Source organism: Aulonocara sp. 'chitande type north' Nkhata Bay, linkage group LG10 (assembly GCF_057382095.1).
Source record: "Aulonocara sp. 'chitande type north' Nkhata Bay isolate Kocher_YH1m ecotype deep benthic linkage group LG10, A_spYH_male_GT1.1, whole genome shotgun sequence".
In the NCBI taxonomy this organism is placed as follows: Eukaryota; Metazoa; Chordata; class Actinopteri; order Cichliformes; family Cichlidae; genus Aulonocara; species Aulonocara sp. 'chitande type north' Nkhata Bay.
In genome coordinates this window covers 31,459,270-31,475,841 of record NC_141353.1, presented here as the reverse complement: position 1 = coordinate 31,475,841, position 16,572 = coordinate 31,459,270, and the positions used below count along the sequence as shown (strand labels likewise).

The window sequence follows — 16,572 nt, the reverse complement described above, 5'->3', positions numbered from 1 at the left end:
CTTTTTGCGCTAGTAATGTTGTGGAGTTGTATTTTGTCTCGCATCAATTATATCGTCAGTTATATCGTTATCGCAAATTTTCAAATATATATCGTGATAAATATTTTTGGCCATATCGCCCTGCTCTAGCGACAGGTACATCAAAAGTACCCACTGTGTATGTGTACATAACATCTGAACAAGACCCTATAATCAATATAACCCAGTAGTTTTTAGTGGCTTTTTTCAAAATAAAAGCTTCTAATCAAACAGACATACTTACCACGAAGCTGTTTAAGTTTCAGTTTTTTGTTTTTTTAATTCAAACATCCTAACACTCATGTATAAACTTTACTTTTACTTTTCACAGTTTACATACATTTGTATATCTACACACATTATGTTTGGCAGCTTTAAGAAAATTAATTGTTTAAGTGTTTTACAATTGTTTTTATTTTCTTTGTTGCATGCAGTCAAACCTTCAATTCTGCATTAAAAACACAAAAATTGAAAAACAGTTGCTTTTGTTCGCTACGTCCAGTGACTACTCCAGGAAATGCTGTGTCCCAGGTTAGCAGTTTGTTTAGAGTGAACAGAAGGGTAAGCGGAAAGCTAAGACGTTGCCAGAATCATAAAATGTACAAGCATGACAGATTAGCACATTTAGGCAGACTGAGTTAAACTGTCATTTCAATGTATAGTCAACACAGATGGCTACTGGGCCGGCCAAGCTGTTCCAAGGAACCCAGCTCGTTCGAGTGCGTCTGTGTCTGTGTGTGTGTAAATAAGCTTGCAAGTACTTTTTTTTACCACTAACGGTACCCACAGCTTATTTACAGACACTTTACAATATTTCCATCTACTGCCCACTTTTACTCCGATGTTTGCGACAGACACTCCAGGTAAAGATGAAACCAAACAGAAGACCAGGTGTGCGTTATCCACAAACAGCTGCCAATTATGTTTGTAATAATATTTTTGCCCAGCCTGGCCGGCCATTTATTTTGATTAATTTGGTGATAAACTCCACAGGAAGTTGGTTTTTTTGGGGGGGAGGTTTTTATCTTTCATGGAAAACAAAATTTACAGGGGTTTCTTGTTTTTTTTTGTTTTGTTTTTTTACATGCTGCTAAACATTTCTTTTCCAACATTAGTTTCACGTCCCTGAACACAACTGTTCATCTCTCCCATCTCATACGTAGTGATTTGTGGCCATGAATTCAAAATTTGTATTTTCCGCTTCTGAAAGTTGGAAAAAGTGACACATTTTGGGGTGTCTCGATGCATGCTCACTCATCCAGGTAAGTAAATCCCAAAAGGTTGATTCCCATTTTCAGTGGGAGAAATGTGAGAATTTGCATATTAATGATCAAGGAACTGACCTCCCAGCCCATTGTTCATTCAGTGGTGCTAGTTTAGTCATTGTGCAATGTACTATTTATAAGGCTGGGGAAACCTGCAGTCAGCTGAGACCGAAGAAGTCACATGGATGAGTGACGAAAGATTTCTCCCACTGAAAACGCTACGTCCAGATGAACAGAATCAACTTTTGGGACACATTTTGGGGTTGTCTGTGGAGCAAATGATTTTGCACAACCAGAGGCAGAAGTTCAAGTCCTACATGTCACAGATTTGTCACATCATGTTACCTGATTAGGTTAAACTACACATGGTTTGGGTTCAAATGCAGTGATTAAGCTCTGAGAAGGTAACACATCTTTACTTTTAGGGCATACATGTTAGAGATACAATAGATTTCCATGAACACAAACAATATCAAAATCGTTAATCATTAATTATTTGACATTTTTCTATAAGTTTAGGTGACAGAGTAATGTCAAACAACATCATCGACACTAGTTCCTGCTTATGAGGTCTAATTATTATGTAGCGCTACCAGCAGAAGACTAAAGAGCATCATGGTGAACAGAATCAGTAGGCTGTATCCTCCCATCATTGGTAAATTTCTGACAGAATCCCCTCAAATATCCACTGACATTATTTTTTCCCAACACTGGTGGGAAAAGGGGGTATGTGTTTTTCCAAGTCTTAGAATAAATCTGGTGTCTGAAATTATCACTTAATTAGTTTATTAGAGGAAAAAACACGAGTTCTTCCCGGCCTCTCCTTTGCGCTTTTTTGTTTTCTTAATTTGCACCATCAGTCTGGCAGAATTCACATTTCAAGACTTCATTTTGAATCCCAAGAAATTAAATAGTGATATTTTTTTCAGAAGCATTTCTGGCATTTATCTAATAATTTAATCCACGAATATTGAATGGAAGAAATGACTAATGATTCAAATTGATATGGATAATCCTGATGACTACAGTGAGATTAAGAAATAGGCTGCCATTGTTCAAATCCAGAGCGAAATGCAATTGAGACCCTAATGGCTAAAACACTGAATTTCATTCTCATCCATTACACTTGTTAGTCAGTGAGTGAGAGCAAGAGAGCTGCCAGAAATTCTATTCATTTCAGTGTCACCTCCAGATGGTGTAAATGTGTAGACTGTAGTAGTGAAAATATGGAGGAGGAGGAGGCCTGTAATAGACAGAGCCACAGTCTGCCTCTTATTCATGTACTGCAGCAGTCTGTGCATCTTGTAACAAGCTCAAATAGTCCATCACGACTTGAACTGGATCCCAGTTTAGTCATAGCCGATTGTTACAGATCTGACAAACAATGAACCAGAGTAACACTCCAGATTTGAGTACTCATCTCGACTTTAAGAAGAGGCACGCACGTCCGCTGGAGGCTTCCATTCATATACCCGACTCTGCTGACGGATTCCAGCCTACATCTGAGAATGTAATCATACGATGAGCTACGTGTGATAGCGAAGCATTTAGCGCAGGGTTGAATCATTTCAAGGTCATAAAGTAAGTAGGATGGCTCTACCCAGTATGAACGCTGCTTCATATCAGGCTTGAATTTTGGTAACATGACAGGAGAATCAGCTTTCTCTGCTCTTCACTGCCTTCGCCATACAAACAGCACTGTGTCTCTAAAAATAGCCCTAAAGCCCTGGAGCAGGGCAGCCTGAACAAGGCCGCCCAGCAAACAGAGAGAGAGAGAAAAAAAAAGAGAGACCATGACACCACTAACAACTTGACTTCCCACTGCACCACTCAGCTGAATCCAGGGCAGGAAAATCCACCTCTAGATGCTGCTGGAATGCATGTCAATAATGAAAACCCAGTGTGGACGAATGAGTGTCAGGACCACAGGAACAAATGCAGCCATGGGCACGCATATGCGCCAAAAACACCATCCACTCTTCTGGGAAGGGTTTTCCCAAACCTTGGGAAGTGGGACTTCCTCCCACTCAACCACAAGAACACGCAGAAGGGAAGGTTGTCCCGAAAAAGAAAAGGGTCTTCCTCAAAGTATTCACATAAGTTATCTGTAAAACACCATTTTTGATGTAACACTGAAGGGACCCTAAGCTTTCTTTCCTATTATATAGTGCCACAGAGGATACTCGTATCAAACATGACCAAAATTTCATATGATGAGGTCATTGCTCAAGTAATTCTCATGAACCAAAGGCTACTTCTGGATCTGTAAAAAGCCAGCAGCTATTCACAATATGGTCATCTTATGCTCAGAAGCTCCACCCACCTCATGTTCAAAACCTTCCGTTTATGACAGGCAACCAATCAGAAGAAAGCTGGAATTCTAAAACAGCATATGCACGAAAGGTCAGGATGATTTTGAACTGTAACTCATGCAACGCTACGCTAACAGAGTCATAGAATAAAAGGGTAAAAAATGGTTTTTACTGAAAGGTTTTTCTTTCAGTAGAGTGAAGGGCCTGAGCATAAAACTGTGGACCCAGTCTGCTCCAACAGAAAGCTCAAATTGAAGGTTGCAACATATGTAAACGTGGGAATAAAACCAGCCTAATTAAATAATTACATTACATACCTGTCCCTAGCCTAACTGATCATACGTGGGAGTCTATTCATTGTTTCATGTTCTGCCACACAACATCTTGTCTTCTTTTCTCAGAAACTGTGTCCCAACCTCTACTCTTTTCCTCCAATTCTCCATCTATCTGAGCACATACTACCATAAGGGTACAGTATTTAGCCGAAATGTGTTCTGTTCAGACATTTATGGCCGGTATTTATATATTCTTTTAGATTTTTATTTCACTGAGCGTAATAAATGGCTGAAAAAATGTGGAAAATATACATCTTCTTACCTCACACCGAAGAGAAGCACAGGTCTGACATTTGCCTCACTTCTGCTCTCTTGACTACCGGCTTCCTATTAATTCTCAATGATTCAGTGGCTGAATGACCGGACCACACTACCACCTGCCAGCAGTGACCCTTTTGATGGCTCTAATGCACCCACTCCATTCCTCACATCATGTCTTCATACCTCATTCTCATTTATCTCTCCTTTCTCTCCCACATGAACAGCCAGCTAGGCAGCTAACCAGCTTTAACTTAGCTTAGAGAGTTAGAGTTGGTTAATTATGTCACTCGTAAGCACACATACGAACCTTTATTTCAGAACAAGTTGGGATACTGTGTCAACAAATGATTTAAACTCTATATTTAATTGAAAACAGCACTAAAACAACATATCAAAGGCTGACAATATGACATTTTACTGTAAGGACGCGGGTATGTTGACCACTGTGTTGCATCACCTCTTTTAAGAGCACTTTGTAAGGGTTTGTGGAATTGCTGTAGGTCTGAACACAAAATCTTTCCCCTTCTTTCTGCTTCTAAACAAGTCAAGGGCTCCTTTGTTCTATTTTTCATTTCATTATGGAGCAAAGGTTTTCAGTCGATGGCAAGGCTGAATTGCACCTAAGATGAGTTTAACACTTGTACTTTTTTGTTCATTCTGATTATTATCGGCCCACGAAATGGTTGTCATCACAACCATTTGCACCTATGACCAATGTAGAATTCCCAGTTAACCTAACAATCATGTCCTTGGATCGTGAGAAGTGGTGCCCAGAATGGTCACCGGAGAGCTGGTTGATTTGAATCCACTGTGCAGCCCAAGTACATGTTTAAAATTTTATTAATCATGGTCCCACAGTCATTTATTATTTTACTAATTATTACCACTTAAGCATATTTACATTTTTGGAGGTATTTATATGTCACAAGCTTAAGACAATGTTTAAAAGAAGGACTGCCAGTCTTTTCCTCAGAGTGAGGACCGCTGCATATCCTAATGCAGCGGTCCCCAACCTTTTTTGCACCACGGACCAGTTTAATGTCAGACAATATTTTCACGGACCGGCCTTTAAGGTGTCACAGATAAATACAACAAAATAAAATGATACGACCAAGACAAAAACTGTGATATTTTGTAAATATAATAATAAACGCGGATTCACTGTGTAATTGTGTAACTTAATCAGCAGCGTCCTCCTGAAATGCGCCAACAACACTAAGAGTAACATCCTCCTCTCTGCCCCTTAATGCTCTCTGGTCGCTATTGTAACGTGTAAATATTTCTACAACTACAACACGGGAAAAGACCCAGGGAAGTTAATGATAAAAACAATGAAAACCATACATTTCACACCCGAGCCTCAACTCTCGCGGCCTGGTACCAAACGACACACGGGCTGGTACCAGTCCGTGGCCCGGGGGCTGGGGACCGCTGTCATAATGTAACGCTGATAAAATATCAGTACTTTGCATCAGCAGATGCTAAAAGCCAAAAAGTTTGAAAAAACTTCTAAATTTTAAATGACTTCCAAATAAATGTATTCTGTTCTTTATTTATTGTAAAATCTTACATGACAGCAGTTTAGACAGATTTCTGAAAAAAGAAAAGAAAAGGAAACATTGACATCGGTTCACAAAGGTGAAGAGAAGAAACTTCCTGCCAGCAGAGTGTCACCCATCCTTTATGCTTGTCTCTGTCGGTTGCTTTCAGTGTAGGAGATTGAGGAACTGAAGCTTATTGTACTGCAGCACGCTGTAAATTACTCTGAGAGCTTCGCATAAAATGGAAAATGGAAAAGCGCAGTGATCCGGTGAGCTCAGATACCTAGCCGCCACCTGGAAAACACTTACAGGATGCTTATTAGAGCGCCCTTAGCTCAGCCAGTGAAGCATGAGACTCCTAATCTCCAGGTCACAGGTGCCTTTAAATTTCAAATGCACCCCTGGATACTTCTACATCATTACAAAGAATTGATTTATGACACCCAACGCATGCCAAGTTCCTCTGGTCAGGTGTATTTTTAGTGAACCGACTTTGCCTTAAACTATTATCTCAACCACCTCGACTTCAGCTAGGGTTTTTCAAGACTGCCTTAAAAAGTACACCTGGGTCACATTTACTGCTGCCAAAAAAACGTTTTCTGTTAATGGAAACAATGGTGCAATGAACACCTCATTGCAAACCACAGGTGGCAGAGACTCAAGCAACAACTCCTCTTCCAATAGCTCTCCAAACATTAAAACTGATGGTTTGATGGAGCAAAAATGACTCTATGGCCCGATAATGGCTGATTGAATCACTGCAGTGTACACATCACTGCTCAAGTATTTCTAACCGCTGACATTTTGTTTTTAACCCACAATTCTGCAAAGTCACCCAAGTCACACACCTTTGGAAAAAACCTGCAAAAACTTTTCCATGACATGGCATGCCAATTCATGTGAAGCGAGGTGGATTATGACGTATATGAGCGGGTGGAATGAACAAAAGTACTGACAATAACGCGAACAATTTTTCTCTTTGATAAAGAAACAAACCAAGCCCGTTTTGCAGACACGTTGATGTTTTGAAATCCGTGAAACATTGTCAAACTTCATGCTGCTGCTAATCAAAAGAAAACCTTCAGTTGCAATCCATTTAGAACTAATCATTGCAATCAGGGAATTGGCTCATTGAGAAAAAGTAAAATACATAAAAAGCTTGAAAAGAGGTGCAGAAGAAGCTCAGCAGAGACTAAAGCTCAATTAAATTAAATTCTATTTCTATAGCGCCAAATCACAACACTCACCTCAAGGCACTTTATATTGTAACGATCATACAAAAACAGAGAAAAAAAACCCAACAATGAGAGAACCCCAATGAGCAAACACTTGGCGACAATGGGAAGGAAAAACTCCCTTTTAACAGGAATAAGCATTCAGCAGAACCAGAAGACAAAAACAGGATGTCTGCCTCCCCAATCCAAACTGGGAACTGGTTCCACAGAAGACTGGTCTGAAAGCTGAAGACTCTGCCTCCCATTCTACTTTCAAATATTCTAGGAACCACAAGTAAGAAGTGTGAGAGCGAAGTGCTCTATTGGGGTGATGCGGTATTTTGAGGTCTTTAAGTTAAGATTATTCTAGAGAAATTCCTCTACATATTCTTAAATGTGGTCCAATTTAACCTCCTAGGACCTGGCGTCCACATATGTGGACATCACATTTTGGGTTATTTAGACCAAAATACTCAATTTTGCTCTACATGGGCCTGATATCCACTTACGAGGACATTATACTGCTACTGTTCTATCAAAATTTTAAACGAATATCCTCATATGTGGCTCTTATTTTTCTTAAAAACAAAAATAAGGTAAAAAAAAATCTGGTAATTCTTTGTTTTTACATTCATCGGGCCCCAATATGCCCAAATATCAAAGAGAAATTAAAAATGTATGCTGTGGAAGAGTTCGGGTCTTAGGAGGTTAAAGGGAATCGCCACCCAGAGCAATTGGCACTCTTAATTTGCAAAAGCCGTGTTTTTATCGAGGCGTAATGGTCTTTATCATTTGGTTGAACAGCAAATGCAAACTTTTGTGAATCCTGCTAAAGAAGATGACTGTGTTGCAAAGAATGATGCAACGTCTTGCATTAATAAAGTTTTTGTTTAGAAGTCTCAAGTATCCAAAAAACAATAAGCCTGTGTTTAATGCATTCCTGTTCAACAACAACACTAATCAAGGGGCAAAAACTACACGCAGGTTATTCGTTTTTCCGTACTGATGGAGCAAACTACCACATACACAATGAGCCAAAACCTGCAAAACCACAAGCACGGCTGATAATTTCAAAAAAGTAAAACAAAACAAACTAACTAAAAAAACATATCAACTTTCATCGACACAATTTAGATACAAAACAGCAGCATTTCAATCCTCATTTCTGAAACACAGATAACCTGAAAAGTCAGCGTGACCAGAAATCTTGGCAAACTGCTGTTTGAGAGCATTTGAAGGGTGAGGTGACAAGCTGGCAGCAACCGGCTGATTCTGGTCCCTCCAATCATCTTTGTCACCCTGACAACTCAGTAGAAATGTGTCTCATACTCAGTGCTAAGCAACAAATATTTTAGGCAAAGACTTTAGATTTTCAGGTTATGCCATCAGGGCTCTGTCAGTACAAATTTATTCTGCTGGATTTCAGCACAAGTTGGTCTAGATCTCATGAAGAAGCAAAAGACAACAAGACACAACCTTAACCAAAGAAGAACTAAGGCAAGTTATCCATAGGTGCTTTTGGTTCCAGGGAAGTACCCCCTTATATGTGTCCACAAAGCTTAAAGTGGTTACATCAAAAGTCCTAAAAGCCCCATTTGTGGCATCTTTTTTAAGTTCTTGCCTCAAAGGATCCTCTTGTGCTGGAGAGAACCTACCTCTGAGTGGCACAAGTGGACACTGATTGGTCTAGATTGGCGCAACACTGCCAACCACCATATTAGAAAGGGAAAAAAAAAATCCAGGTTTGATATTTGTTGTGTCAGCAGCATAATAAGCAGACCTGGCATGCAATGAACACCGAGTTTAAATCTAGATGCAGATGTCCAACTCTGCAGGAGCAGAAAAGTTTTTCAGAGAAGAGACACCAAAGTGCTTTTTTTAAGCATCACATTTGATGGTGATTCCAAATATGCAGTTTTCATCTTCCAATGATGACCGAAATCAAAGTTAGTTTACATAATACTTCAAAATAACTGCCCAAATAAATGCCTGGAGGCATCGTGGGATGACTGCCAAGAGGAGAGACTAGCTTCTACAAGTCCACAAATAGCTCAAAAAGATGAAACAATACAAAGAAAAATGGATGAACAGTAAAGTCCAGACTAATTTGAGTAAATATGAAACAAATTTAAAATGCAATTTTGATATATTAGAAGCTTTTCTTTAATTTAATGCTGCCATTTCCTCTCAACTACCCGGGGCATCCACACAGAGCAAAGCACCATATAAAGAAAAGGGCGACGCTGTAAGAGGACAAGTAAAAGAAAAACACCCTGCAACCAAAGCAGATCTCATTTGGTGCCGTTTCTGGGTGCGTTCTTGGGTACTTACAGGCATATGGTGGTAATGCAAAAACAAGGGATTCATTAGGCGGGCTTTTGGAGACTTCTCATTAGCAGCACCATGAGCTGTGGTTCGCCTCCGGAAGCATTCCTACTGTTTGTGCCAATGCAGACAAAAAAAGGCCTTAAAGGTATGCAGTTCTCAGAGGACCACCCCAGTGGGTAGTTACCCTCAGGCAGTTCCCAGAACTGTTTGATCCTACTGGACAAACACTCTGAAAAAAAAAAAAAAAACCTGTCACACCAAAAATTGATGGGTTTGAGGTGTTTTCTATGGACCCAGCTAATACTGGTTTAGCACAGCTAGACTTGTATCAGTGTATCCGTTATGTGACAAAAAAAAAAACTAAAAGATGCTTCAGATGGTTTAAAAGCTCTGCCTACATTGTTTGGTGTCCTCCTAGCACTGTCTACACCACATGCAGCAAAGTAGCATCAAACCATGAAAAAAGATAGAAAAGAGTAAAAAAAGAATGTCACAGCAAGTTCAGGGCTTCTGTCAGAGTATTACTGGTCTAAGCTGGCCCACTGCTAAGCCTATAGATCTGATTTTCTTACTAACATATAAAGCTGCAACTGCAAAATTTCGCTAATGTGTCTTATTAGCCTACGGTCGGTACCTTTGGTTGCCTTATTCCAAGAGGTCACCACATTAAGGCATTAAGACCCACATTAAGAGTTCACAAGCTTGTGATCCCCCTAGAACACCAGTATACCTGCTGCACTGGTGTGTATTGATGTAACGTCACTATTGTCATACAGTACCATTTGCCAAGGTGAAACGGCGAGCATAATGGCTTCACATTCCCAGAGATCTATCATGTCCCGTCTCCCTCACCTCACCCTCAACCTCTCACAGCAGATGGCTGCCCCTGCCTAAGACTAGTTCATCCTGTTAAAAGGGAGTTTTTCCTTCCCACTGTCACCAAGTCCTTGCTCATCCAGGGTTGTTTAATTGTTGGAGTTTTCTCTCTGTTCTTGCATAGTCTTTACAATGTAAACCATTTTGAGGCAATTTGGCGCTTAATAAATAAAACTGAGGGAAATGTGTTAACCACTACATGGACTGCTGTTGCCGTTTAACAGTTTGAAAAACTGCAAAGAAGTTTGAAAGAGAAAGATTAAACCAGTAGGTTCTCAGTCATCCAGGTCAGGGTAGACGTAGGAGCTTGTAAATAAAAAAAAGACGACAGGACTTCTTTAAGTTTGTGAAGACCTTTTATCTCTCAATTTAGAAAAGTCCCGTTACCTTCATTTTCAAGCTCTTAAGAATTATGTGTTCGGCATCCGTCAACTGGTCTCTCTTGATCTCGTTGCTCTCTGTGTATGCAGATATGTGCCTAGATCATCACATCTCATATCAGTCTGTGCCTCACGATTACCACTATATGGGGGTTCATACTGCTACATTAATTGAGTCCAACGTTAGGCTGTTCATGGGCCCTCGGGAGCCAGTAAAGCTGCCGGCGTTAACGACTTTCCTGGCAGGGACACTAAAGCTGCTCACCAGTTTGTGAATTACACAGCTGGAAAGTTAATAAACAATGACCCAATTATTTACTTTCTCATTATGTGGCTATCGTACTGCGTGTAATACCAGCCAAAATATCAATATCAGAATTGTTTACTCCCTGAAAATAACATTAATTATTTAGAAATATTCAGTGTGATTCCCAAAAGGCCCCATTTCCTGTTTACATATGGATGTTAAGGAAAAATAAAATGATTCGACTTCATTTCGACGGCCAAACTTTTTGCACAGTATCGTCCGTGTGCAGGCACAGAGGGGGTGACACAACATCCCTGTTCTGAGAAGTTTGCTGAAACTTTGTTCAGCATTGTTAATGATTGCCTACAGTGTGGCATCTGCTCTCTGTTGCGCGCGCGCGCGCACACACACACACACACACACACACACACACACACACACACACACACACAGACTTTGTATTCAAGGGCCCTTTGCTGCTGATGCCCTGCCCAGGAATGTACAGCTGAACCTGCTCTCACATACAGTCCAGCTGATCCAACAGACACATATGTGCACACACGCACACACACATAGTATAAACAATTGAGCATGCCCAGCTATGCCTCTGATGAAGACTCTGAGCAATGCTATCACTTTAACCATGATGGGAGGAAATTGATTTCCTCTCCCACGCTTCAAACACAGCTAACTGGGTCAGAGGTAAAAGTAAAAACAGAAAGCAAGGCGAAGGGGGGCTTTGAAAATGAAAGAACTTGAGAAAACCGATGAGACAACACAACAACAACAACAACAACAACAAAATGCTCATCTATTACAGTCCTCCTAAAAGGGAAAGTTCAAAAGAAAGTGCAGCACTAGGTAAGTTTACAGCTCATGATGGGGCTGGGGGGATGCCACTAATGTTTACATCCTGTCACACTGTCACAAGCACAAGTTCCTCATTGGGGACACATGCACACTACTTTCTGTGCGATGACACACTTGCTGGTGGTAATTCGATGAAAATAAAACAGTTCCCACATGAAAGCGCTCACAATAAAGTCTGCTGATATTTTTTTCATGTCTTTGCATAACCAGGTCATGACTTCTGGAGAAAGAATCTGTGCATCACCTCTACAGCTGATATCTCCAAAACTGGGCAATTCGCACCAAAGAAATCAAACTGGAACAACAATACTTCAGGCCATATTTTATTTTCTGAGTCACATTTTATCCTTTCACCATAATCAGCCAGTTTCATTTTAACTCCTAATGTGCAAGTCAGTGACGAAGCACCACATAAGCTGAAATGATAACTTTTAACAGTGTAAACAAATGTCTGCTTTGTGATTAATTTCACAATCAACTGCATTAAACTCCTTTAGCTACAGTTCCAAAGAGAGGTACATCTTTGAGATTTCACCGCCACAGAGGAAGGCATGAATTTTATTTTCTGGGTTTGTTTGGAGCAAGCAGAAAAAAAATGTGACAGTTTGCACCAACTGTGAAAAACTTGAAACTGCAAAGAGACTAAAAGGCGAGGCTTGGCGAGGCGAGGCATCGACTCGGGTCTACAAGACCTCTCCACTACAGTTCCAACCGCATAAGTACAGTGCAGAGAAAACCACAGCAACAGGGTACATGAAGGTATGTGAACTTCTCAGCAAACTGACTTTGACCTCAAAAGATCACCTGCCAGTTGCACTGCTGCTTGCAACTTACAAAAAAAAGAAGAAAAAGGAAGAACTATACCTTTTTTGGTAGGTGGGGTACCCTAACAGAGAGACTTCTACTGCTCTGATGTTTGGTTTTAAACATTGTAGCATGTGGCATCTGTAAATACAGGTAGATGCTAATGAAAAACGGTAATTAAAGTACAAACCCTTTAAAAGCATTGCCGTTCCAGTTCCACACTGGCTGCAAAAGTCCTGCAGATTTACTGGATTTGGCAGAAAAAGTGCGTGAGAGCCAAGCTGTTGTACATGTGCTTTTAAAAGAGTCATCGAAACGTGGCACAAGTCATAAAAGTCATTCTCTGTTTAATGGATTCACTCGAGGCTAATTATAATCAGGCAAGGGAGCGGCCGTGACAACACCTCGCTCGGTTTCTTGCAGGCTGAAAGGATCTAATAACTGTTAAAAATGCAGAGATTACACAGAGTCTGAGTTTTGTTTTTAAAAACTGGTCTTTTTCAGTCACAAGGCTTCAGACAGATCTATTGGTCTCCACTTTCAGGTAAAAGCAAATCAGTCAAGCTGTTTCCCCTGGAGACAAAAGCACTTTTGACCGTTCATACAATTTTTGTTGTTTTTTTTATTTAAACAAAGCTGGTCGTGCAGGAATTTATAGTGAAGCTCCATCACGCAAAAGACGGGAAGAGGTGATGCTATAAAATCAAATGTTCTTGCTGTTCACTAAAGAAATGCTGAACTTTAAAAACAGGCAAGAACAAGCCTGTAAAGTTAGATAGAGGCCTCAAACATCCTTCCCATTTAAGGGTATAGTCAACCGGCTAGAAACACTGAGATCATTTCAACTTCCACATCAGCTCCACCGCTCAGAGAAATGTTTGTATAACTACACTTCCCCCTAGCTGCCTTACTCACCCTTCATTTGGCATAAACAGCAGTTATTCTCATTTTAGAGTCTGCTGATCATTCTAAGAATAAGAGGAAATGCATGCATTGTATGCATATGAGAGATGCAGAGTTTTTTGTGTAGGGGAGGGTATTTGCATAGTACATACAGTACCTGCTCTATTATCATGAATGCTAGATGCATCGCGGGCCTCACAGAGAAGCACTAGGTGCATAAGTAAGATTGGCCATTTCCTATAGCTGTTAAAGGACTGTAGAAAAAAAGATAGCTTTAAACTAACTCATACATGTGTACAGGGTCTCTTACGCTGCAGAACCTCCGTATGTTCTCTCTATGCCTGTTTGGGTTCTGTCCGGCTACTCCGGCTTCCTCCCACAATCCAAATCAAAGTGTATGTTTGATGAATGGAGTGTGAATGGTTGTCTGCCTCTCTGTGTGTGACCTGCCCAGCCCTTACCCTGCCTCTAGCCCCATGGCAGCACCGCTCCTCGATTTGGATAAGCAGAAGAAATTGGATTCTACATCAAACAATCCACTATGCTCTCACCCATCACATAACGAAACGTTTGCATGTGCTTTGGTGGAAACTTTGTAGGTGTCTAAGACTGACATCTCTTGACGGCCAATATTGCCACTGTCAACAAATCAAAGTCTGAATCAGGAGGTTGGAGGATGGAGTTCTATCAGCACCAAGACTGGGGTTCACATCCCATTTGGCACTTCTTCTGTTTTTCAATTTTCCATAGGGGACTTTGACATATTCAAATATTCCCTCCATCCATTTATTCAATTCAACACATAGAGACAGACAACCATTCACACCTATGGGCAATCATCACAAGAATCCCCAGTTAACCTGACCTAACATTATACTACAAATGATCGGAAATGCACTAAGAAGCTGTTTGTCAGCTACCATTAAACACAAAGGAGAACACTATTCACTGCTGGGTGTTGGACCTGTAAACTGAGTGCGCCCCAGCTCCTATTACAAAAACTGCAGAAATATGCAAAGTGAATGGATTAACTGTGCAAACACCACAATGTAAAGGTAGCATCTCACAGTCAATTTAAAGCAGATCTGATGGGTGGCAACGTCTGGAGAATAGCCAAATACTTCCAAGTAAAGGAGGATTTTCAGGCTAAAATATGTATCCCTTCTCTTCACTTTTGCTTTCACCCTGTAGTTAAGCTTAAGCACAGAAATTGAATATTAACCCTGCAGACTTCACCCCAAAAGTGGATTTAGTTTTTTGTTTTTTGTTTTGTTTGTTTTTTAGATTGCAGTGTTTTATGAAACGAAGTGAAATACAGTCCACTTTAGGTGCATGCCTAAGCCAAAAAAAGGGGGGCAACACAACTGGCTTCATGCCTTTGTGTGTGCACATAAGCTAAAAAGTGTCTACTTCACAACTTCCTATTACATAGTAAATAATCTGTTCCAGATGGTTGCGAGCCTTCATAATAACTGTCATTTAATCAATGAACCAATCATCTCCTTCTTCTGGTTTCCGTCATTGCAAATTCAACATCGTCCAGCACTGAAAAACAACAGCTGTATTTCACTCAGTCCTCCACCTGCCACCCCCCACCCTCTCCACGCTAACACGGGATGTGATGTCATAGGCGTTTCACTACACATAAGCTGAAATTGAATTGATGAACTGATGCCAGTGTGTGATCTGGCATCTGCTGCACTGTACGCTGCATGTCACCATTGGTCGGTCATGCAGATCCACAGATCAAAGTTCACTGCTTTATCAGGAAACCTGAAAGTGCTGCACCAAACTGTGGCTGGGGCTTCATCACCTATCTACCCAGCCAGCCAGCCAGCCATCAAACAAACAAACAAACAAACAAACAGATCTGAAGCTGCAGTGATGATATACTCCACACGCCAAGTTTCATTTAGTTTCGACCAGCACCGCCATCCTGACTGACACTCAAAACGAACGCCGCTGAAGCGCAGAGGGTAACATCTCGGCAGCAGGAGCCCGGTGCAGAGTTAAGCTGGAGGCAGTGCACCTGGCTGCTTTCCCAGAGTTGTGTTTGAAAAGAGGCTGCTGGCCCTTTAAAAGCTAAGATGGTGTCCTGCAAGCTGCATTTGCTGCCTTCCGTTTCCTTCCTGCCTTTCAGAGATCACAGAGCATTCAAAATTGAACCTGAACTAACCTGGCGCACAGAGGGAAAGCCAGATACACAGGACACACACAAACACACACACAAGGAGGATTTTGTTTTCCTTTTTCTGCATTAGAATTAGAGGACTCTCGGAATGATGTTATTGCAATGCAATGAGGTCGCTGTTACAAAACTCTTCCACTAATTTGCAAAATAAACTGCCTGCAAGGACACACTTGTGACTGTTATAGAAGCACAGGCTATATTCGCTCACTGACAGTCATATTTTTGGCTCATGTTGGGTTGACAATGTCAACTCTGCTTGTGTACAGGCAGATCACCCACACAGGTAGATGTTTCTTCTTCTTTTTCTTTAATTCCTCCACTGACCAGGGCAAAGCCAATAACGTGCACTTACTTTCTTGTTACGGGTCTCCGTGTGCATCTCGGTTGCCGGAGCGGTGCAGCGGCGGAGGGGTGGAGCAGCAGGAGCAGGAGGGGGTCGGTCGGGGCTTTGGGTGTAGCTCTATCTGAATCAGAACTGTCAGGGAGAGAGAGGAGGGCTTTTTTGGGGGTGCTAGTTTTCCACCTTTACAGTCAAATATTTCGGGATATAGGAACACGATCCCTGCCTCTTCCAGTGTTTCTTTTCAGTTCATATCCGCGGCGTCGAAGGCTCCCTGTGCTTTTACCCCCCCAAAAAACAAAAAAAAAAACAGCCAGTCTCTCTGTGTCTCTCCCTCTCTCTCTCTGTCGGCGTGTTGTTGCCGTGTATTCAAGGGCTGGGCTCTCTCTCTCTGCCTTTTCCTCCTCCGCCTCTCCCTGCTTGTGACCCCACCCTGCGTCCCCACCCCTCATCTCTCTGTCAGTCAGGAGCTGCGCAGCCCTGCAGAGGAGCGGGGCCGCTCTGCCGGCGACCCGGCAGCGGGCGGGCAGTGCAAGAGGAGCTGCTGCAGAAGCACCAGCGCACAAATGCAACGAGAGAGGCGTGGAGGTGTGGGGGGCTTTAATTGCATCTACCAGCACTGCTCTCCACATTACCTCCTCTCCCATGCACCAATGCTGTGCTGCAGCAGCTTATTGCCCACGGATG

General features: G+C 41.5%; 1 protein-coding gene across 6 annotated transcripts in view; it reads right to left on the bottom strand.

Moving 5' to 3' along the window:
* The window catches only part of klf8 (Kruppel like factor 8), an 86,482-nt gene that overhangs the window by 68,575 nt on the left and 1,335 nt on the right, over positions 1 to 16,572 (bottom strand). For 3 of the 6 annotated variants that reach the window (XR_015131325.1, XM_086309508.1, XM_086309507.1), the window contains exon 2: positions 12,512 to 12,592. Coding sequence is in view for 5 of the 6 variants with exons in the window: in XM_086309508.1 (XP_086165634.1) it covers positions 12,512 to 12,592 (81 nt within the window). In the remaining variant the exon portion in view is untranslated. Of the gene's footprint in view, positions 1 to 9,277; positions 9,854 to 12,511; positions 12,593 to 15,897; positions 16,021 to 16,572 lie in introns of those variants that run through there. The other 3 variants (XM_086309511.1, XM_086309510.1, XM_086309509.1) reach the window with 2 other exon arrangements.